We start from the raw sequence: 21546 nt of genomic DNA, 5'->3' as shown, positions 1-21546 counted from the left end.
ATAAAGAAAAGATATATAAGTTAAAGAAAGCTTTTTATGGGCTTAAACAAGCTCCAAGGGCATGGTATAATAAAATTGATTATTATTTTCATCAAAATATATTTAAGATGAGTAATAATGAACATACTCTTTATCTGAAGAAGGAAGGTAAATATAATATTCTAATGGTTTGTCTTTATATTGATGATATTATATATATGGGTTTATTTAACTCTTTTATGGTAAAATTTAAAAATATATGATGAATAAGTTTGAAATGTCAGATGACACACTATTTTCTTAGGTTGGAAGTGAAGCAAGGATCAAATAAAATTTTTATTTCACAAAGAAAGTATGCAATGAACCTACTCAAAATATCTAATATAATTAATTGCAAAGCTGTAGCAACACCCATGAATGTAAATGAGAAATTGAAATTTAAAGATAGTATATGTTTGACAAATATAAGATACTACGAAAGTTTGGTTGGAGGTTTGATTTATCTAACTCAACCAAATATTATATTCTCTGTTGGTGTAGTATCTAAGTTTATGCATAGCCTAAGCAAACATCATCTAAGAGCTATTAAAAGAATTCTGCGTTATATTATTGGAACTATAGGCATTTGGTATTCTCATAATTTTAAATGTAAATTATTTAATTTCACTGATAGTGATTGGGTAGGAGTTTTAGATGATAAAAAGAGTACTTCAAACAATATTTTTAGTCTCGGATCAAGAGTTATATCTTGGAGTTCAAAAAAGCGAACAACAACTACGTTATCAACATCGAAAGCAGAATATATAGTTACAATATCAGTAGCTTGTTAAGTAATATAGCTTAGAAGACTTCTTGAAGATCTTCATCGAGAATAAAAAGACGCAATAAAAATATTTTGTGACAACATTTCACAGAAGAACGAAGCATATAGAGAAATGCTATCATTTCATCCGGGATCTTATAGCAAGTGGAGCAATAGCAATAAAGTATTATGACACAAATGAACAAGTTGCAGATATTCTCACCAAGTCGCTTCTAGTTCAGAAGTATGTTTATTTTATATCTCAAATCGGTGTATGTAACTATGAATCAAAGGGGAGTGTTGAGAATTGATTCATAGTGGTTATCTAGGTAATTGTCATGTTCTAGATAGTTATAAGCATGTTCGAAGTAGTGACACATAATCTAGAAGTTATATGGTGGTTCCTACACCTAACTCAATCATGGCTGACATGATAGAGTGAGGTAGTTACCACTATGTCCTATAAATAAGACCATAGTTCATAAAGTAAGATATGTGTGTACTTGGGAATATCCTGTAAGTGTTCTATGTCTTACCTCTTGTTTAAATACTACATCGGTATTCTTGATTGAAAATATTATTTTTAATTACATTGTAGTATTATGTTTTTATCATTTCATTACTCCTCCAAGGTTAAGGTGGGATAGCGAGTGGTCATTCTGCCCGCGGTGGTGGTATTTGATGTGAGAGGTGTTACGATAGAAATTCGCAACTACCATTTTGGTGATGCTCTGGTCGTGGCCTACACTGCACTAGGTGTTGCGATGGTGGTCCTTGGGCTCTGGCCCTGGCGACGACAAAGGTAGTGAACACGGCTGCGTTAACAGATGATGGACAATGCCAAGATGCTACCTGCAATGAAGAATGCCTTGTGTGGCATGGTTGTCGGCCACAGAAAGGAATCACCACTCACGATTGAGCGTAGGTAGTGGTCGATGGCATAATGGGATAAAAAAATTTATGTACGAACAAATATGAGTAGGTCATAACAAAAAAATTAAATGAAAATTATAGTCACATATAATATCAAGATTTATGTGAAAAATCCTTACAATGTAAAGGATAAAAATCATAGAGCAAGCTAGAGAAGAAAATCTACTTTAAAAATAATAAACATATAAATCTCGAAATCTCTTGCCCAAGACTCGAGCAACAATCATAAGAGAATAACAAGAATACAAGAATTATGTCATCATATACAATATTCAAAATCTCCTTGATTCCATGATCACAACAAGAATCCGCTACAAATCTAATTAAATTTTAGGCGAGCATACTGCCCGGATAATTAGATCGACCTCTATATTATCCTCATCTTCTTCCCTTTTTTTCTTCTCTTATTCCTCTACCCTCAACTATCGTTGTTGTAGTTTCTCCTAGCCACGCCCATAGTAGTGGCAAAAACACATTTTTTTTGCATGTTTAGGTTAAAAGAGAAAGTGTTAAATGATTGTTGTGGGTTATTAAGGCATACCATGGGTTGAATTAATGAGCCATGTGCCCAACAACCTCCTCCTTTAGCCCATAAGATAAATTGTTCAATGATTCCTTAATGTGAAGTCATGCCGATCAACTATCGACACAACTCCTGCTTATCAACCGTCAGCACATATCTTGCCTTTCTTTCGATAATATCTTTGTCAATATGTCTATCTCGTTATCATCTATGTGAATTTCTTGAAGTTGTAACTACTCTTCAAATACATTTTGAACTCAATGATATCTTATATCTATATACTTTGATTTAGAATGAAAAATTGGGTTATTACACAAATGGATGATGTTTTAGCTGTCATAATGCACCGCATAATTTTTCTATTTCAACCTCAATTCTTATAAGGATTCTTTCATTCACAATATTTCTTTGTAAATCTTTATAGCAGTAATATATTCTATCTCTATAGTGGAGAGAGCAATACAACTTTATAATCAGGATTGCCATGACACAACTCCCCTTGCAAAGGTGAGTACAAAACTTGACGTAGACTTTCTCGTATCAATATCTCTTATCATATTTGCATTTGTGTAACCTGTCAACATAGATGGTCTATCTTCAAAGATTAAACAAACTTTGTAGCTCACTTTGAGATATCTAAAAATCAACTTCACTATTGTCTAATGCTCTTTGCCCAAATTTGCAAGAAATCTGCTACAACACCCATTGCATATGTGATGTTCAACCTCTTACATATCATCGTATATATCAAACTTTTAACTTCTGAAGCATAAGGAACATTTTATAATTTCTCCTTCTCCCCATCGCTCAATGGACTCTACCTTGAACATAATTTGAAGTGACCTAAAAGAAGAGAACCAATTAGCTTTGTATTGCTCATACTAAATCTATCAAATACATTCTTGATATATTTCTTTTATGACAAGCAAATCGTCTTATTTCTTCTATCGTGAAAAATCTGCATGCCCAATATTTGCTTTGCTGGTCCCATGTCCTTTATTGCAAAGGGCTCACTCATGTCTTTCTTTAGCCTGTCAATTATAGACATCTTTTCTAGGATAAGAATGTCATCAATATAAAGTAAGTAGATAATGAAAACCTCACCAAACTGTTTAATGTATATACAATGATCTAAAGTCATTCTTTCATATTTCAATCATAAATGAATCAAATTTTTTATACCATTATCTTGGAGCTTGCTTCAGCTCATAGAAGCTCTTCCTTAACTTGTAGATAAGATTTTTCATATCTTTGACTTTGAAATATTTTGTTTGCTTCATATAAATTTTCTCTATTAAATCACTAAAGGAAAGTTGTCTTCACATTCAACTACATAACCTCTAAGTTTAGGCTAACAGTAATACTAAGAGAAACACGAATAAAAGATATTTTAACAATAGGAAAAAAAATCTCTTTAAAGTCAATATCTTTCTTTTGACCAAAGCCTTTTACAACTAATGTAGTCTTATACTTTGGTTGAAAACATAATTTTTGAGTCTTGAACCTGAAAACCTACTTGATCTTTAAGGTCTTCATATTCTTTTATAGTTATACTAAATCATATGTGTAGTTTTTTTATAGAGCATTTATCTCTTTCTTTATAGCAACAAACCATTTCATTTTCTACTCATTTTCAATTGTTTCATAGTAACTCTCTAGTTCACCTACATTAATAAGCATCATATACTTATCTATAGAGTATCTTTTGGAAGGTTGATGTTGTCTAAAAGATCTTCTAAACTGAGGTTCTATAGAAAATTACTCTCCATTTTCTTTCTACTTAACATGTTTTGTAGGTAGACCAATATCGGCCTCTATACAATCTTCCTATGTATCTTCCCCATCACCTTAATATATTGGAGGAGTAACCAAGTCATAGTTTGCTAATCCTTTTATAAAAGTCTTAGCTGGTATCTCTTTCTTCAAATTCTTAAGGGTTTAATCTTCAAAGAAGACTACGTCTTTGCTTCTAAACACCTTTTGTTTTTTTTGGATCCTAAAGCCAATAACTAAACTAATGTAAGTAGCTAAGAAAAATATATTCTTTTATCTTCCTACTTAGGACCTTTTAATGTCTAAAACATATGTAAAATCATAATCTTTGATGGATTTGGAAGGTCAAAAATGATATTTTATTTAATGAGGTTAAGATTAATATTTATTCTATTGCTCATGAAGCTCTTTATGATGAATAGCAAAGACCTTCAAAATTCTAAAAGAACTAATTGTGAGATAGGTCATATTGGAATCATCTGGTAGAAACCTTTCATTAGATTAAACTGAATACTGATGGTACTTATGATGCTACCTCCGGTAAAAGAGAATTGAATTTTTACTACGATCTAATAATGGAATTTATCTTTTAGCAGGAAGGTGTATCCAAATCGAAAATCGAATCTGAAGATTTAGACCTGGTTAAAATAATACTAAATAAAGAGAAAGTAATCCCTTGGAGGATACGAAATTGCATCAGTTCCAATTTTGAGAATGTAAAGATTAACCATGATGTGTATAGAGAACGCAATAGAAGCTCCCACTTTCTAGCTGTATGTGCTAAGATTCTTTAGAGTGACTCATGTTTGAAGGTCAAATTGGCCTGAGGAGCAATGTGTAGGATATAAAATAATTTTGAATTAATAATATCTTCTTCTTTTTTTTGAAGAAAAAAAGACAAAGGAAAAAAGTGTTCTTACATTTTATAATGGCAATACTTTGACTACTCAGCATAAAGCTGGCTTCTGATCTGATGCAGCAAATTTGCTTCGATGACATTGTAGTTGTAATCCTCCTGCATGATAACTATGCATCAATGCCATTTGTTGCCTCTTCAACGGATAGGATAAACTGGTTTGAACACAGATTGACTCTCATATGGATCAAAATAAATGTGATTGGAAATAAAATTGCCAATAACTAAACCATGGATTTTGATGAAAGCACACATATTCCAGCTTTGCTTGCAATAGTCTTCAATGAGAGTGAATCAGAGCAAATGCAATAATCCAAAAACTGATATGATACTTACATATGCTAGGCATAATCTAAACACTATATTTTACAGAAATTCAGTTTATAATTTTGAATTCAAAATCTAAATTCCCTGAAACTCTTAGCAGCTATTTTTGACCATGTCGCCTTGAGCGCCTACGTCTAACAGGAACTAACCAATTCTTCTCACAGGTCGATTTAGATTTCTTCCTAAGGTCATACTGGATTGCATAAAGATCTTCACAGATTTCATGCCTTGAAAGAGAGATAATCCCTGGCAATATATCCTTCTGGAAATCCCGCCTTCCCCTACGTGGTCTAAAGCCGCATCCATCCTTCCTAGGCTCACTCTCAATTTGGCTAGCACAGATGGAACTTCCATTATCTCTGATCTCCTGTAGCTTCAGAGTTATTGTCTCAAAAGAATTAGAAGACTGAGGCTGATCATTGCCTTCTTCACATTTTAATTCCATCTGCCCATCAGTAGCCAATGGATCCATTGAACACAATGGCTTCTCTGAAGAAACAGATAGAAGTATCTCAGCTGCCTTGATAATAATATTATCTTGCTCTATTTTGGCTAGCTGCTGTTCCATATCATCTCTAGGCTGTGATGCATCAGAACTGCACGGTCTATCCTGTGTGCAGATGTAGTCAGAATCTACAACATTTGGAATCTGTTTGTGACAAATCTTTTCAGGCATCACTGAACATGAGTGAGTAGTCCCAAAATCCTTGGAACTGGAGATAACTGTATGATCTTCCATACTTTTCTTCTTTGAGGTACATTCACTGTGTCTAGTTAACCGATTTAGCTTAATGCCGATAGTATACTCCATAAGCTCATCTTTTTGCTTTTCATCTGGCATTGTGACATGACTTGATATGGTATCTTCACTCCCTTCAGCATTTGTTTCTTTCTCTTCCAAATCGTGTTCCTCGTGAACTCTGAAAATTGGAACATTATTTCTGTCATCACTCTGTACAGCAAAATTTGGCTCACCAACTGATGAGCCAATTTTTTCGATTCCAGGTTTTTGTAAGTCTGCTAGAACTGTTCCATTTGTACCACCATGAGCTTGCTCATCGTAGGCACTAGAAAATCTTTCCACTAAATTTTTGCTACATTCTTCAGAGATCCTGATGCCAGATCTGCAGACTTCATTTTCCACGATATATCCTTTATGGTCCCAGTTCTTCCTCATAAAATTGCTGCTCTGTCCGGAAGCTTGTACTGAGGAACTATCAGAATCTTTAGGGTCATGAGGCAATGAATCAGCACTCTTCTCCCTTGAATTTTCTGAACCTGGAGATACGACACCAGGTTGATTTGTGACAGTGGATTCTTTTGTGCTCTCATTGCTTGCTTCAGATTCTTTTGAGTATTTATCATTTGATACTCTAAGATTATCTCCATAGTGAACAACTGATGAACTTGTTGATGGAGAATAAAATGTTTCTGCAGTATTTGGAAAAACATTTATAGATTCACTGTCTTGGGCTATGTTCAGGTCAATGTGCATAAGTTTGTGTTGTGGCCATTGATTCTTGGTGGGGAAATTGGCAGAGAGAGAGCCTCCATATTCTTCTAATCCTGAACAGATTCCAGAAGATATTAAGAGATCAATTTAATAATAGATTAACAATAGTAAGCTAACTTTCTCGGTTGGCTAGAAGATGAAAGTCCTGCTGACAATAATCATCACATGAGAAGTTGAAAGAAAAAAAGAAAAGAAAAAAATCCCAGGAAAGAAACAAAGAGGGAATAAAGAGTCATCCTACTAATTTGAAAGGATATTGAGAATATGCTGGATAAGTCCAAGTGAGATTTGCTATGAGAAACATGATCTTTCCAATGTGAAAAGTTATCTTCAACCTTATAGTTAACAATGATCAGCCACGTTCTGAAACCAAGATTTACAAAACAACCATAAAGATGAAACTCTATCCATCTAAATCATAGCATTTGATCAAACCCAAAGATCCTAACATCAAATTAACAATATCAAACTTCAAGTTACAACTGCAGACATAAATTTCAAAATATTATCTTATTGTGAAATACATGGATACTAAAAACCTCTAATGTAAGCAAAACAAGCAAGAAAAATAAATTAGCAATCCAAATTGATCACAAGAATTAAAATTGTCTAGGAAACATATCTTTCTTAGTCCAACAATATCCAAAAAGGAATAAATCAATATACAGCAAGGAAGACATCCATAAACAATTCTAGACAATTGCAGGTCAGCAGTTTCTTCTTACACTGCAAACCACAACAAACCAAAAAAGTAACATTGAGATCAGAAAAGAATTGAGGAAGGGAAAGAAAATTTTGGGAGACAAGAGTATATATATATATATATATATATATATATTGAACTGGAAAGGTTTGATGTAGAATTCCAGTGTGCTCATCCTTTTTGGATACTGAGTGATCAAACCAAATCTACATGGAATCTGACTTTGACGAGGACTAGTACTAGAATTCTGCAAGTGCTGCAGTACTAGTTTCTTTCATTTAGGAAATGGTCTCCAAGTTAGTTAAGTTTCTGTAATATCTGTTACATGATTTTAGAAAGAATTTCTTTCCTAAGTTGGCTGCTATGTGGTATCAGGCTCCTCAAACTGGCCAATTAAGACTAACATAGTGTTGGCTCAGCCCTATCGATGCACCTAGACATTGAGTAAGCTCTTGATAAGGATTGTCATGCCCTCAATTAGTAGCACCTGTATGTGATTATTCCAGTAATGTCGGTGTTGATGACATGAAGGTTGAACTTAGGTCTCTAGTTAAGCCCACCTTGGGGCATCGGTCTAAGATTGAAGAGACATCTTCAATCAAGACATTGCTGTATGCATTGTAGCATCGCCTAGACACTTAGTAACTAGATGGATCTCAACAATCAACAGATTAAGGTAGTCCAAAAATAATAAAATCTAAATCTAGTTTGATTCAGGTTGGGTAAGGCACACATCATATCACGAGCAACTTGGAGATTTTTTTTAACAGAATAAGATAATCTATCCATAAACACATCATATTATATATTCTTTTCGAAGCTCTTATGGATGAAGAACAAGATAATGAAATATAGGTTGATATAGTTGTAACTTTTCTTGTGAAATGTGTCTGAAAATCTACAAAAAAAGAGAATGAAATTAATCTGGTTTAAGGTTGGCACATTGTTGTCAAACTATTTGGTTACCTAACGATATAGTGATTGAGGAATTAGTGAAGGGGTGGGAAGATATCAAACAACAACCACTAGAAATTAGATACATCTGTATTCACAACAATATCAACGGGAGTCCTAGACATCTCAATGAGAAAACAAGGCAGCAATAGCTCAAATAATAGGCATAATAACAATGTTACTATGTCAAATAAGCAATCCTGGAACGATCTGATATGACATGTTAAAGACAAATCCGTGACTGATGTAGTAATTGTACATTGTTAATTGGATTGGTTGGATATGCATAAACTGCATATGCAAATACCAAATCTTTCTCCAAAGAGGTATCAGGTATTCATATTGCATCGGATGAATGAATGTAAAACAATATGATGACTAATAATGCATATTGATGGATTCTTGAATTCAGCTTGTTTAAGAAGTGCAATGCAAGAAGAGTTTTATTCTATAATTGATGGATCAATAGTCTCTCGTGTGCAAAAGAATAGATACATTACATCATTAAGAAAACTCACCATCTGGGTAGAGGAAGCTCGCCTCTTGCCATCTTACAGTCTGAGGCTCTGCATGGGAAAACCTCTCTGTCCGCCTATGACCAGATTCACTCTGCATTGCAGCTACCGAACAAAAGTCAGATGAAGCAGAAATTTGAGAAAGACTCCTATTTGCAGCATTATTTGCCAGAGGTTTGATGCCAGATGAACTATTGACATTAGCTGGAAGCTGAAGACTGTAGCTCCTATCATTAGCATTAAATTCTGTTGTGGTGTTCCGCATCTCCATCGAATTCACCTGCGGGTTGAAATGTACTCAGCAACAAAATAAACAAAGAACTCCACAACTCGCCCACCAAGGTTTTGCCACCGCATATCTTACCGTGAGCCAGCGAGATGGCACGTCGCCGGTTTTCTTCTCTCCCAGTAACTTCCATCCGACTCGTGCCTCACGAGGCGATACCAAATCAGATCGTCTCCAGCAAGCCTCGGTCATCATTTTCTTCTGCGTCCAATACAAGCGATGGAGCTCCCGCACCTACACATCGCGAGATCCGCACTTACGATTCCAAGAACAGATTGGTGTAGCCACGGAAATCCACCAAGCGGAAAAGAGGCAGAACCTGATGCTTGAAGAGGGTGTCGTGCTCAACCATGGCTTGCTTGAGTCCCTCTTTCACCTGCTCCTCGTAGTCCGGCAGCGGCGCGTGGTTTAGGTTCAAGTCTCCTCTCCGCGACGCCACCACCATCGTCGTCGTCATCGTAGCACAAACGCTTCTTCCGATCTCAAGAATCCCTCGTCAAAGACCCTAAGCACATATGCTACAAACGTGAACATCAACAGGAATCAAACAACAACATCGTCGTCGTCATCGTAGCACAAACCCTCCTTCCGATCTCAAGAATCCCTCGTCAAAGACCCTAAGAACAGATGCTACAAACGTGAACATCAGCAGGAACCAAACAACAGGTATAACATCCTTGAAGCAACGAAGCAAGCGACGAACCATGCAAGGAGGGAGGGGAGGGAGATTCCCGGGTGACCAAAAGAAGCTTTAGAGAGAAGAAGACGGGATCGAGGGGGATCAAAGGAAATGGGTCTGCTCTGCCTACCTTTCCCTTTTCCTTTCTGGCTCCACAACTCCTTGAGATCGCTGCCAAAGCAAAACCATCAGAAAAAGAAACATAAAGACAGAATGGATTGGAGGAGGAGATGGACGCAGACATAGCATAACGAGGACAAGTTGGGCCGGCAATGATCTCTTCTACTGCTGCGGTTTCTGTTGCTGCAGTTGCTCTTCCTGTTCCAACCCACTCCCAGGGGGTTCCGTTTCTTCTACCTACAACAGAAACAGAGGAAATTGGTTGCCTAATCTATCGTTGCTCGAACAGTGCGAAGTCGCCCTCTTGCCGTCCTCTCCCCCTTACCTCGAGGGGATCGAGATTGGCTCCTCCTCCTCCTCCTCCTCCTGCTGATCACGAGGCGCCAAGGGAGGAGGAGCAGGGGAAGGGATGGGAAAGGTCAGGGTGCACGGTCACACACCATTAAATCTGCGACACGAGGCTTCCGAGGGCCTGCCAAAGCTAACGGGAATTCACCCACCCAACCCTGCTATCTCTCTCATTCTTCCAACACAACTTAATTCCACAGCACACTACGTTCATCATGTACTTGCTTCATGCCTTTTGTTCCGATAAAGATAACCGTGTTTTGACCTATAAGTCATTTTTCTTCTTTGTTATATATATATATATATATATATATATATATATATATATATACTGGTATGCAGAATAGGCCAGAGGGGAAAGGGTTCGGTGAATAGCTCAGCTTTCCGTCACCATGTACCAAGACAACACTCCACTATTTAGTTGGACGCATGGAAGCATTATGCTAATTTACGTAGTCACTCACGGTAAGAATATTAAGGTGGATTTGAAGAATCACTATGAAAAATAAGAAAATAATAATTACGTATAATTTTGACAAATAAAATATTAAAAAATGGTATATGGCTTATAATTAATGTCATTTTCTAAGTAAAAGGAGAGACGAAGGTGTTTGACAAAATGCTTCTGAAAGCATGTTTGGAATATTTATTTACGAGTCGTAGTGGATTCGTAGAAAGCAGCAGGCTAGTGGGGGAAGTCTTTTTCTAAGCAAAACCAACGAGATTCTTCGAGGCAGCGCCTCCTCTTCCATTCATTTATTACATGCAGCTGCTCTTCCCAAACTACCCCCCACCCATGGCGTATCCATCCCAAAGGTGTCCTTCCAGAAATAACGACATTCTCAATAGTTCTTTCACGTTATATCATCATATACGTACGACAAGATCGATCTGCAAACAAAACATCCGTTACGTTCATCATATCGCGTTTCGGGAGACTGTGGGCGGCTCGTTTTCTGGGGGATGTGCGCGTCGTGACTCTCGCAGTGCGTGTTTCGGAGACCTTACACGTTGCTGGTCGTCTTCTTCCACTCACAGTGCTCCTCGACTCCCATTGGGGTTCCATTTTGACCTTGGTTAGGGATTGGTGCTCTCAAATTGAATACTGGGCACAATGTAACATTGGCCAATAAAGAATATATTGATGCTTTGGGGAATGAACTTCTCGGTCAAGTTTCAAGAGATTTCTCTCTTTTTGGGTAGAGAAAGAGTTCGAAGAGACGTTCATTTTGGACAATTGGAAGCCTACTGTGGCAAGTTTTGCGTGCAGGAATTGGAATGTTCGGCAGCAGCTGCTGGGCCACGAAATAGGATATCGAAACGAGGGGCACGTTGTCGCACTCCTACTACGCGACGGTGACCGAACGCCTCGTGTCGCCAATTCAGTCTCGAGTTTAGGCGCGATACGAACGGGCCGCTGTTGTCCTCCCCCGTTGGACTCATCCGAATCAGATCTGTAGGTTTGTCGGATCGGATCCGAATCCGATACCGTGGCCGTCCTCACCTAGAGAGAGCAAGATGGAACGTCACGTGGGCTGAGATGAAGCAGCGGTATCGGACACGCCAAGTGTTTGATTGTTTGCCGCTGAGAGGGACGCTTCAGCTGTGGGGGGTGGGGGACACAGGGCCTCGATTCGGAACCTACTTCAGCCTTGGACAACCGCAGGGTTGTCCTTGGTGAGAGCATGACGACCAGGAAAGGGATGAGCTAATGACGTATTTGCTTCCATGGCAGCATGTGCTGCAGAGTTCTCTTTGCTTGGTGTTGTCATCGTGTGGTCAGTGTCAGGTCTGCGGAAACTTGACGTCATCTATTCGGATGACCAGATGTTAACGGGTTTCCACAAATATCACCCGAATCCGAATCAAAGTTTGATTATTGATTTAGCCACCAGAATCTAATGTACATAATTTCGTCGGCAACAAAATGAATCTTAGAAATTGAAATGAAAGATTAATGCGAAACTATGCGAGCTCCAATGTAGATTAATATTTCAAGTATAACTCGACTCGGAAATTTTCTTTTTTTTATTTAATATGATTTCAGACAACCAATTATCCATTCCAAGGTTTGGCAAAATAAGACAGTCCGAGCATCACAGAAGGTTATCTTGTGATGTCGTTGATAATTCCTACTGTGTATCTATCAAATACGAAAAATAAATACAAATTGATGACGCACACACAAAGGACAAAAAGGACATTAGATCAAGTGTTCTCCAGCAATTTTATTATATATACACACACACAAATATATATATATATATATAAGCAGTAAATAGGTTTATATTCCTCTACAATTCTCCCGCATATTATATGAAGTAAATTGATCTAACAATGACCAACTCCATTGTATTAGCGTCAAGAGCTTCTGGTGTGGCCTACTAAAACAAGCATATAGAAGCCCATATCCTTGACTAAAAAGTAAAGGTTTCGAAGGAGTCTCCTATCCACATGAGCTTGATATCCAAGAAGAGAACAGATTAAACCCTGTAACGGAAAGGAATCAAACTTCAAAGGCATGTTGCAGATTATACAAATAGAAACATATTCATTGTGTGACAATTCTTTGTTTAAACTAATTCAAAACAAAATGTCCATTTTAGTACATAAATATTGCTTCCTAAAGGTGCCGGACTTGTTTATGGCAGAATGAGTGGGGATCAACTACATCATTTCATTGGAGGAAGCATCCTTTAGTTTCTTCAGGCTTACTGTGTAAAGGAATATATATATATATATATAGTTGAGATGGGAATATTGAAGTGAATGTAGACTTAAAGATAAAAAAAGAATATGTTCATCTATAAATAATTAAGTATCACTTAAATAAATAATTGACAAACTTCCGATGTCTAACATGTCCATTCTCCATTAATTTATTTTTTATTTTATTTTCTACTGATTTCTTATATTTTTATTTGTTTCTTCCAACTTATTAAGTATTTTAAATTGTCCCTTCTTTCTTGTTTTATGTATTGTATAACTTATAATAATTTTTATATTGAGTATTGGAGTATAGTTTGATTGTGATCATTTTGTTGTGGTTCAAGTATGGCACAAGAACGAAATCTAGGGACCGGAACCAACTGGTTGCATAGTTACATGTAAAGCAAACAATTAGGTGAAGGTATGTCTCAGCAAATGATCACTAAATTAAAACTAAGGTATTATAACAGCTTAAAGATGCGTACCTTCATTAACTTCATGTGAATCACATGTACAGCATGTGTGATGCATCGGCAACAACCATAGAAGACCTGAGACCATATAAACGAGTTTTGAGTCCATTTTGGATACAAGGAATGATCAAACAAGAATGTCAACTAGGGGATGTCAAAGTATCAGGTGTGAGACCACCAAGAAACTGTATATGAAACCCAAAACTCAGTATCACACAGAAACGGCAGAAAACAAGAAGCAGAATTCAACAAGCAGCGCAGTCATAATTAGCATCAGGAATTGTGATCATTGAAATCCATTGATCCTGAACTTATTACAGCAAGCTATTATTCAAAAGGTAAGAAAATGTGAAATAGACAAGAAAGCTGCAACAAAATTTCTTCAAAGTTAACAGGGAAACCAACTCCATGTACCCTATGAGGCATGAAACACATATTATACCAGATGAGGTATCCAAAACTATGAATCAGTATTAATAAGGTTTAATCTAAGAACATTTGATTATGAAATCCTGCAGCAAGCAAATCTTGAGAGAACAAACCAGAAGATTAATTATGAAGTTTTGGAACAACAAACCAAATACTAAGAACACAAATCAACATGATGGTTTGCCATCTCCAAAAGAAGCTTGTATGAAGTAATAACATAATTGCATGGCACTTGAGCATAAATTTCTGTGACCGATGAGAGAGTCAGAGTTAGAGCATCCAGAGACACATTTGCGCTTCTCCAACTCCCTAGTTCTTTCTTTCAGCAGAAGCACAGCCAAAGAGTGCCCCTATTTGACAACCTGACAACCAACAGAACTGCTTCCACATATGGAAAAATAAAAAAGAATGTCTAGATTGCAGAGAGATTCTGGAACAGGGTAGGTACATCATGTTGGCTAGTATGACCAAAAAAAAGAACAAACTATTGCAAGACAAGGGAAAATCTAACAATGACTGTCAATGAGAAATTGTAGTAACAGTTGCAATGTACTTCAAATTTAAAAGACAAGGGGAAATCTAACAATGACTGTCAATAAGAAATTGTAGTAACAGTTGCAATGTACTTCAAATTTAAAAGACAAGGGGAAATCTAACAATGACTGTAAATGAGAAATTGTAGTAACAGTTGCAATGTACTTCAAATTTAAACGCAGCAGGATGTAAGACAAATTGGTGAATGCTGTGTTAATTCAAGGCATAATCAAGGTATGAAGGTGACATTCAAAAGATGTTAAAGGTTTTTGTTGAGACATCCGGGTCGGTAAGTGTATTACTGCACAAATGATAGGTCTCAGGTTCGAATCCACGAGTGAGATCATGTACAACATTTAATGTAATAGAAATGTTTTTTTTTAAATAATGTCAAGTAAATGAGCAACACAATGATGCATATGCATACTCAATAGCTATGGACACAATCAAAATACTATTGCATCACCTAAGAACAGATAAACATCTACAACTGTCACTCTTGCACAAAATGATTAACATCAGTTCACCTCTATAAAACCTTGTCCAATAAAGAACCAAACTGAGAAACGGAACAGTCTAGTATGACTAATAACACCATCAAATGACTGCCTTTACACCATAGACAAGCATACATTGAGTACTGTTAATAAAATAGTAGTGCTTCCATTGCCACTAAGTAAAACTCCCACTAAATGTAACTAGTTGATAGTAGGGTAAAAAACCACTCAAGCAAGTTGGTAACGACCCGTATTTACTGATCCAACTGTGAATCAGTACATGGACCACTGTTTGACAAGGTGTCCAACATTGTGGGTGTATAAAGCATTTATAGACAAAGAATTATAAAGCAAGAGAGGAACTCCGTAAAAAACCCACACTTGTTCTCCTCTTTTTATTAAGTAAATAATGGATGATAATCCTAATGTCTTGAAAAACCTTGAAAAGCAAACAATGTACATCCATACTTTGGGCTACATTTAGCTAGTCACCACCATCACCACCACAACCACAACAAGCCATAATATCCCAACTATCTGAAATCGGCTACATAATTTTTTTTCCAGCCATTAAACTCTCTAAAGCAATATCTCTGATAAATTAAGAACATTCAAATATTTTTGTATTATCACTCGTTACGTCATCTAAAGGTTTCCCTCTGACTCTCCCTATACCATTATTTGCTAATCAACTCACCTAATCTAACGACTTTTATTGGTCTGCTTTAAATGTGTCCATAACATCTTTATATAATTCCTTTTCATTTTAAAATCTTTCAAAGTGATATTAATTGTTCAAAAATAAAAATATTTCCTAGTAATTCCATGCATCCTCCTCAACATTACCATTTCATCTCATTTCAGCTAATATAAGCTTTTATAAATAATTGTTTCCAACTTCCAAACATTTGGATCTATAAATAAAAGAATACCACAAAAGATTTCCTCTTCAAGCACAAGTATCATATAATTCAAAATTACCAATGAAAACAAACATATATAAATGAACATTTCTTTAATGAATTTAATCAAGGTAGCCTAAACTAGCTGATCAACTAAAAACTGATAATTAGTGGATTTCAACAAAGCTGATATAGCTAAAACCTATCTGTAATATAAGTCTCAGCAGTTTACAGAGAAGGGGGGAAATATGATTCTCATTCTAATAACATTAAGAACCGTAAGTCGACCCAGGAGCAAAATTATTCAACTAAATAAGAGATTCTAGGTTCTTACAAACAACAACAAGATGAAATCCAGGACAGTATGTCCTACATTGGCATATGGCTCTTACAAAGTTCAGAAGAATCACAGAAACTAGTTAGGCACAAGTTATATTAAAGATGAAGGCACCATATCTGTACGAATACCTAATGTTTCTTTTGATGTTGCTGTGATGACTGACTATTGATTAAGGCCTGATGCCATCTATTACAGTCGGGTTTTCTTCTTTACCCAGAGCAACTACTGCTTTTTTAAGAAGAGCTTCAGTTGGCAAATGGGAGTTCTCCACTGCCTTGGAGATTGCTTGCCATTTTTCTCCATGCTTTGGTTCAGCAGCCATGCATCTTTTCAGGACATCCTTTTGAGTTTCTTCAGTACCATGCTGAAGTTCAAACTTGTAGTATAAGGCCCAGAAATCTCCAACATCAGGAGCAAGTGTAACTGCCCTGTTGAACCAGTTCCTTGCCTTATCAACCTTCCTATCTTGCCAAAACAGTTTTGCCACAGCTGAAATGACATATGGATCATGATCGCAGCGCTTAAGAGCATCAGCACTCTTTGTCTTTCGTTGAGGACGTGGAACCATCTCAATGGATTCAGCCCATAGTATCCCACTTGTTGGGCATTCCTGCAATGCTTTGGCCATCAATGAATCTGCTTCTTTCTTATTGCCATGCCTGGACTCAGAACGAATAGCTGCAAGCCAAAGTTCTGGGTTCTGTGGGTTCTTCTTTCTAGCCATAGTAAGAACAGCTCGAGCTTTGCTTAGGCCACTCATTCTTTCCTCTAAGTTAGCGAGAGAAAGCCAAAGATGAACACAGTGGGGACAATGTTTCAGACCATTTTCATAGGCTTCCTTTGCCTGTTCTCCATGACCAAGGCGATCCTCCATTTGTCCAAGCATTAACCACAACTTGAAGAATGAAGGGAACAACTTCAACCCTTCTTCCAGCAACCTCTTCTCCTCAGAAGTGTTCCCCAACTCTCTCTCAACAATAGCAGACTTCATCCACACCCTCTCAGTTCCTCCTCTCTCACGAGCTTTGGCCAAAAGCATTCTTGCTCTCTCCGGCTCATGATTTTCAAATTCAAGCTTAAAAGCAGCCAACCAAATTTCCTCTGAATTGGGAATTGCAGCATATGCTTCCTGCAGAATTGCTCGAGCTGCAGGGACATCTCCTGCCAACCACTTCTCTTTTGCACCCATCAGCCACAGCACCTCAGCCTGTGGCTTGTAAGTAACGGCTTTCCTCAAGAGGGCATCAAGAGATTCCCTGGTTCCATGGCTCTTCTCAAGCTGGGCTGCCTTGAGCCATATGCTTTTCTTTGTTAGGAACACTGTTAGAGCATGAGCATATATAGCTCGAGCTGTCTCAATGGAACCACGCTTCTTGCATTCCTCAGCATCAGCAACCCACGTCCTTTTACGATCCTCTTCTTCCACTCCAATACCAATGGTGTTGTGTATTATAGACTGACAAGTAGCAACTGAACCAGCACGTTCTGCAGCCTCTGCCTCCTTCATCCAAGCTTCCCGGTCAATATCCACTCCCTCTCTCTGCAAAGATCTTATACCTCTTTCAATCACCTTCCCAATTGATGCAACGTTGCCATTAGCTTCCTCAAGCTTTGCAGCGGTGATCCAGATTGCAGGCTCCTTAGGAAGCTTTTCTCTTGCTTTATTAAGGACCTTCTTTGATTGTTCATAAGTTTCCAACCTTGCAAGCGCAAGCCACAGCTCAACATGAAGTGGACAGCACTCCACAGCCCTGTGTAGTAAAAGCCTCGCATCCTCCTCATTTGCAAGTTCCACTACAGCTTTCCACAGCCTCACAGAATCTGGAATGTGCTCCAGACCTTTCCTCAATACCCGGCTCTTGTTCAGATCATTGCTCTCCAATTTTGCAGCCTGCAACCACAGCTTCACTGAATTGGGGATTGCCTTCACCCCTCTGGCAATCACAGCCTTAGCTTCATCAGGACTTGCCAAACGACAAGCTTCCAACCAGACATCCTCGTTCTTTGGGCACTCCTCGCACCCTTTCTGAATCAACTGTCTTGCTGCTTGGATCTTCCCAGCAACCTCCTCCAGCCTAGCTGCTGCGATCCATCCAGGTGGGTGCTTTGGGTTCGTCTGCGTCACCGACTTGAGCAGAAGCCTTGCCTTCTTGATATCAGATATCTCTGCGTCGCTCGTGATCTTCATGCTCTTGAGGTCGGTCAGATATCCCTTTGGATCCACCACTGTTTGCCCTGAGACAGAGTCTGACAATCTATCCAGCTTCAGAGAGAGCACGGTACCCCTCCCTTCTCCTACTGCGGTAAGATCTGTGACGGGAGTTTGCGACCAGGGGGTCTCTGTCCCCCCTGCCACTCGACTCTTGGGATCAAGGGCAGTGACAAGTTCCTGCTCCTGTCTTGCCTTCTCAAGAAGGGTATCGGGCACTGGCACGAAGCTCTCGAACCGCTTCTTCTTGTTTCTAAGCGAGTAATCACCAATCTCCGGGATGCTATCCCACTGCTCGGGCGTCAAATCGGCAAGCTTTCGCTTCAGATCTGCAAATTGCTCCGTAATCTTAGGGTTTGAAGCGCGGTACTTTTCAATCTCTTGCTTGAGCCTCGCCTCTCTCCGGTCCTTCCTTCTCGAATCCATCCTCTTATCGATGGCTTCCCAAACGGCATCCGCCTCCTTGTCGTCCTCGTCATACTCCGCAGAAGCAAAAAGCCCAACGTCGTTGCCCTCGAACTCGTCAAACTTCTGGTTCTCGTCATAACCCTTCTCGTCAGCCTCCTCCTCCTCGTCCTCTTCCTCACCGCCAGCGCCCTTCCCTCGGCCGCGTCCAGCACCGGCTGAGGCGGGAGCGCCAATAGCTGCCGCGGAGCGGTCGGGGAGGTCGGGGGCGGCACGGGCCGGCCCGATATCGGACCGGGTGGTGAACCCGGTCGCACCACGGCCGAGGCCGGCAACGTAGTTGGGAGGAGGCTTGGAGTTGAGGAAGTCGTATCGAGGGGGGCGGGCGGGAACGGCGGGGGTCTGGGTGCCGCCGAGGAGGCGGAGGTGGAGGGCGAGGGTAGAGGAGGGCCGGACAGCCAGATCAGCGAGGGTGGTGGAGGAGTCATCGGCGCCGCCGACGGTGGCGGACAGGAGGCGTCGGGAGGAGACGAAGAGGCGCTGCTGGTGGGGCGGGACGTCTGAACGGGCGGCGATCGCGAGCTTGAGGGCGTGGAGGGAAGTGGAGCTTGGGTTGAGATCGAGGGCTAGGGTTTTGCCGTCTAGGGTTCGGACAAACACCATGATGGGCGACGAAAGCTTGGTAAAGAGGAAGAAATAGCATCAGCCTTAGCTTTTGGCCGATCGATGGGTATTTATCTTTTGGTTTCTTTATCTGTCGTTGCGTTGATAGAGGATTCGGGCCCTATTTATGTCGGTTTTGGGAAAAGCTCATATTACCATCAGATCGGATCTATGGGGCCGCGAGGACCGTTTGATACATCAATCGAATTATTAGTTAACGGTTTAACCATTCGAATATATTTTTGGATTTTTTTTGGCTATTAAGAACATTTAATTCATACAATCATCCAAAAAATAATATATTAAATATAATATCTTAATTATTAATCATATCTTTATTTATCATACCTTTTTTAATTATCATTACTCCATACAATTAATTCATTTCATTCGTCGATTAATCATCCTTGAGAGCACCAACAATAAAACCCAAGCTGCATCTCCTTTTATCATCTTTAGCGATTACGCTGAGAAGAAAAAAAATAAAATAAAGGAAAGGAAAGAAAATAAGATTATATAGAACAAATTGAAAAACGATTGGCATTAAATGATAAGTTGAGGATATTATTTTTATCCATCTGAGTATATTAGGATTATAAAATGTTCTTAAAATGTAAAAAAAGGATTACAAATAGAAATCTCCTTTTATCTTAAACTACTATTTGTTTTTATGATAGAGTGACCCTTTTACCCACCTTGTCTGAAAATGCCCATAATCAACTATTTAAATGATTTTAAAAATGTATGAACTAGTTTTTTAATGAATTGCTCGGTCGAAGAGCATTTTAACGAAATCCTCGTTCCCATGAGCGAGCAGCTCGACGTGGGTAGGTTTCACTTCACTTTATTGTGTCCTTCTGTTCTATTTACTACATCGATATGCAAAGGCTTCACTTCACTGCCTTTGCCGAAGGCTTCTCCGTTGCGTTACAAGACGTTCTTGGAAGGTTTCGCCGTTATGAATTACACATCAAGCCTCGGTTACGTTCTCTAATCGAGCTAATAGGATATAAAGAAAAATAATTTTTGTATATGAACAAATACTAGTAATAACACATAGCGAAAATAAATGGAATCACAATCAAACATACGTGAAAAATCTCTTCAATGTGAAGAATAAAAATCATGGGACAAACTAGAGATAATCCATTATTATAATAATGAATATATACATCTTAATCTCTTGCCCAAAACCCTAACAATCATAAGAGAATAATTGAGATACAAGTATTACGTCACTGTGCTCAATATCTAAATCCTCCCTTATTCTCCCTAAGTAATCACAGTAAAAATCTACTGTAGATTTGATCTAACCTGAGATGAGAATACTGTTGGATGATTGAGAACAATCACTCCATGTTGTTCTTATTTTCTTTCCTTTCTTTCTTCTTGGATTTATGTCTTTTTCTCCTTCTTTTTACTACTGCGAGGAGATAAGTAATCACAGATCAAATCTACTGTAGATTTGATCTAACATGAGATGAGAGTACTGTTGGATGATTGAGAACAATCACTCCATATTGTTCTTATTTTCTTTCCTTTCTTTCTTCTTGGATTTATGTCTTTTTCTCCTTCTTTTTACTACTGCAAGGATCTCCTCTGTTGCCCTTGTTGCTACTCTATTTATACCTCTTTCTGACTTTAAAACACAGTTATCCACACCCCATAATATGAATTAAGATTAGATTAAATGAGGAGGTGGGTTGTGGGCCGTTCAAACCCACTATGAGCTGAAACTGTGGACTGTTAGCCCAACAACCGAGCTGCATCGCTGAGTGTAACGAGGCACCAAAGTCTTTGTTGCGCTGATCATCGAAGCCTAGATTTCTAGTGTGGTGCTTGTGGAACTCATCTTCCTCGAACAACTTATGCATTGAGCTAAATGTTCGTCACCGAGTAGGCCATGCGGTGAGTGGCGAAGTTGTGGATTTAAAACTCATCAAAGTGATGGTTTGAGGTATTCTTTGGGTCTTTTAATCAAATTGATGCATTGTTCTCATGTTCCTTACAAGTT

The 21546-nt window shown here is 38.5% G+C and overlaps 2 protein-coding genes across 5 annotated transcripts; both read right to left on the bottom strand.

Moving 5' to 3' along the window:
- Positions 1 to 5210: 5210 nt before the first annotated feature.
- Positions 5211 to 10592, bottom strand: LOC135674351 (probable GPI-anchored adhesin-like protein PGA55). Of its 3 annotated transcripts, none has more exons than XM_065184121.1 (7): positions 10349 to 10592; positions 10146 to 10260; positions 9928 to 10074; positions 9544 to 9841; positions 9303 to 9458; positions 8942 to 9218; positions 5211 to 6819 (listed from the first exon to the last, which is right to left on the bottom strand). In XM_065184121.1, exons 4-7 carry the CDS (start codon positions 9679 to 9681, stop codon positions 5354 to 5356), a joined length of 2037 nt encoding a protein of 678 aa, XP_065040193.1. In that variant the 5' UTR covers positions 9682 to 9841; positions 9928 to 10074; positions 10146 to 10260; positions 10349 to 10592; the 3' UTR covers positions 5211 to 5353. The 3 variants fall into 3 exon arrangements, with proteins under 3 accessions (XP_065040193.1, XP_065040195.1, XP_065040196.1); XM_065184123.1 differs by having other exon boundaries at positions 10034 to 10074; XM_065184124.1 differs by having other exon boundaries at positions 9544 to 9729; positions 10034 to 10074.
- Positions 10593 to 12561: 1969 nt separating this feature from the next.
- Positions 12562 to 19607, bottom strand: LOC135674350 (protein STABILIZED1-like). 2 transcript variants are annotated; one of them, XR_010513593.1, is made up of 3 exons: positions 16384 to 19607; positions 13566 to 13631; positions 12562 to 12861 (listed from the first exon to the last, which is right to left on the bottom strand). XR_010513593.1 is itself a non-coding variant. In XM_065184120.1 (2 exons), exon 1 carries the CDS (start codon positions 19530 to 19532, stop codon positions 16425 to 16427), a length of 3108 nt encoding a protein of 1035 aa, XP_065040192.1. In that variant the 5' UTR covers positions 19533 to 19607; the 3' UTR covers positions 14005 to 14344; positions 16384 to 16424. The 2 variants fall into 2 exon arrangements, 1 of the variants encoding a protein (XP_065040192.1); XM_065184120.1 differs by lacking the exons at positions 12562 to 12861; positions 13566 to 13631 and adding an exon at positions 14005 to 14344.
- Positions 19608 to 21546: the final 1939 nt, after the last annotated feature.

Source organism: Musa acuminata, chromosome BXJ1-5, assembly GCF_036884655.1.
Source record: "Musa acuminata AAA Group cultivar baxijiao chromosome BXJ1-5, Cavendish_Baxijiao_AAA, whole genome shotgun sequence".
NCBI classification, from domain to species: Eukaryota; Viridiplantae; Streptophyta; class Magnoliopsida; order Zingiberales; family Musaceae; genus Musa; species Musa acuminata.
This window is presented reverse-complemented; position numbering and strand designations above follow the sequence as displayed.

What these genes read in the sequence shown, in the direction of transcription:
- LOC135674351 (XM_065184121.1), bottom strand. Translation starts at nt 9,681, where the DNA reads ATGACGACGACGATGGTGGTGGCGTCGCGGAGAGGAGACTTGAACCTA. An exon ending in ACACCCTCTTCAAGCATCAG is followed by an intron (nt 9,459 to 9,543) that starts GTTCTGCCTCTT and finishes CGCGATGTGTAG; the next exon opens with GTGCGGGAGCTCCATCGCTT. An exon ending in TGCCATCTCGCTGGCTCACG is followed by an intron (nt 9,219 to 9,302) that starts GTAAGATATGCG and finishes TTCAACCCGCAG; the next exon opens with GTGAATTCGATGGAGATGCG.
- LOC135674350 (XM_065184120.1), bottom strand. Translation starts at nt 19,532, where the DNA reads ATGGTGTTTGTCCGAACCCTAGACGGCAAAACCCTAGCCCTCGATCTC.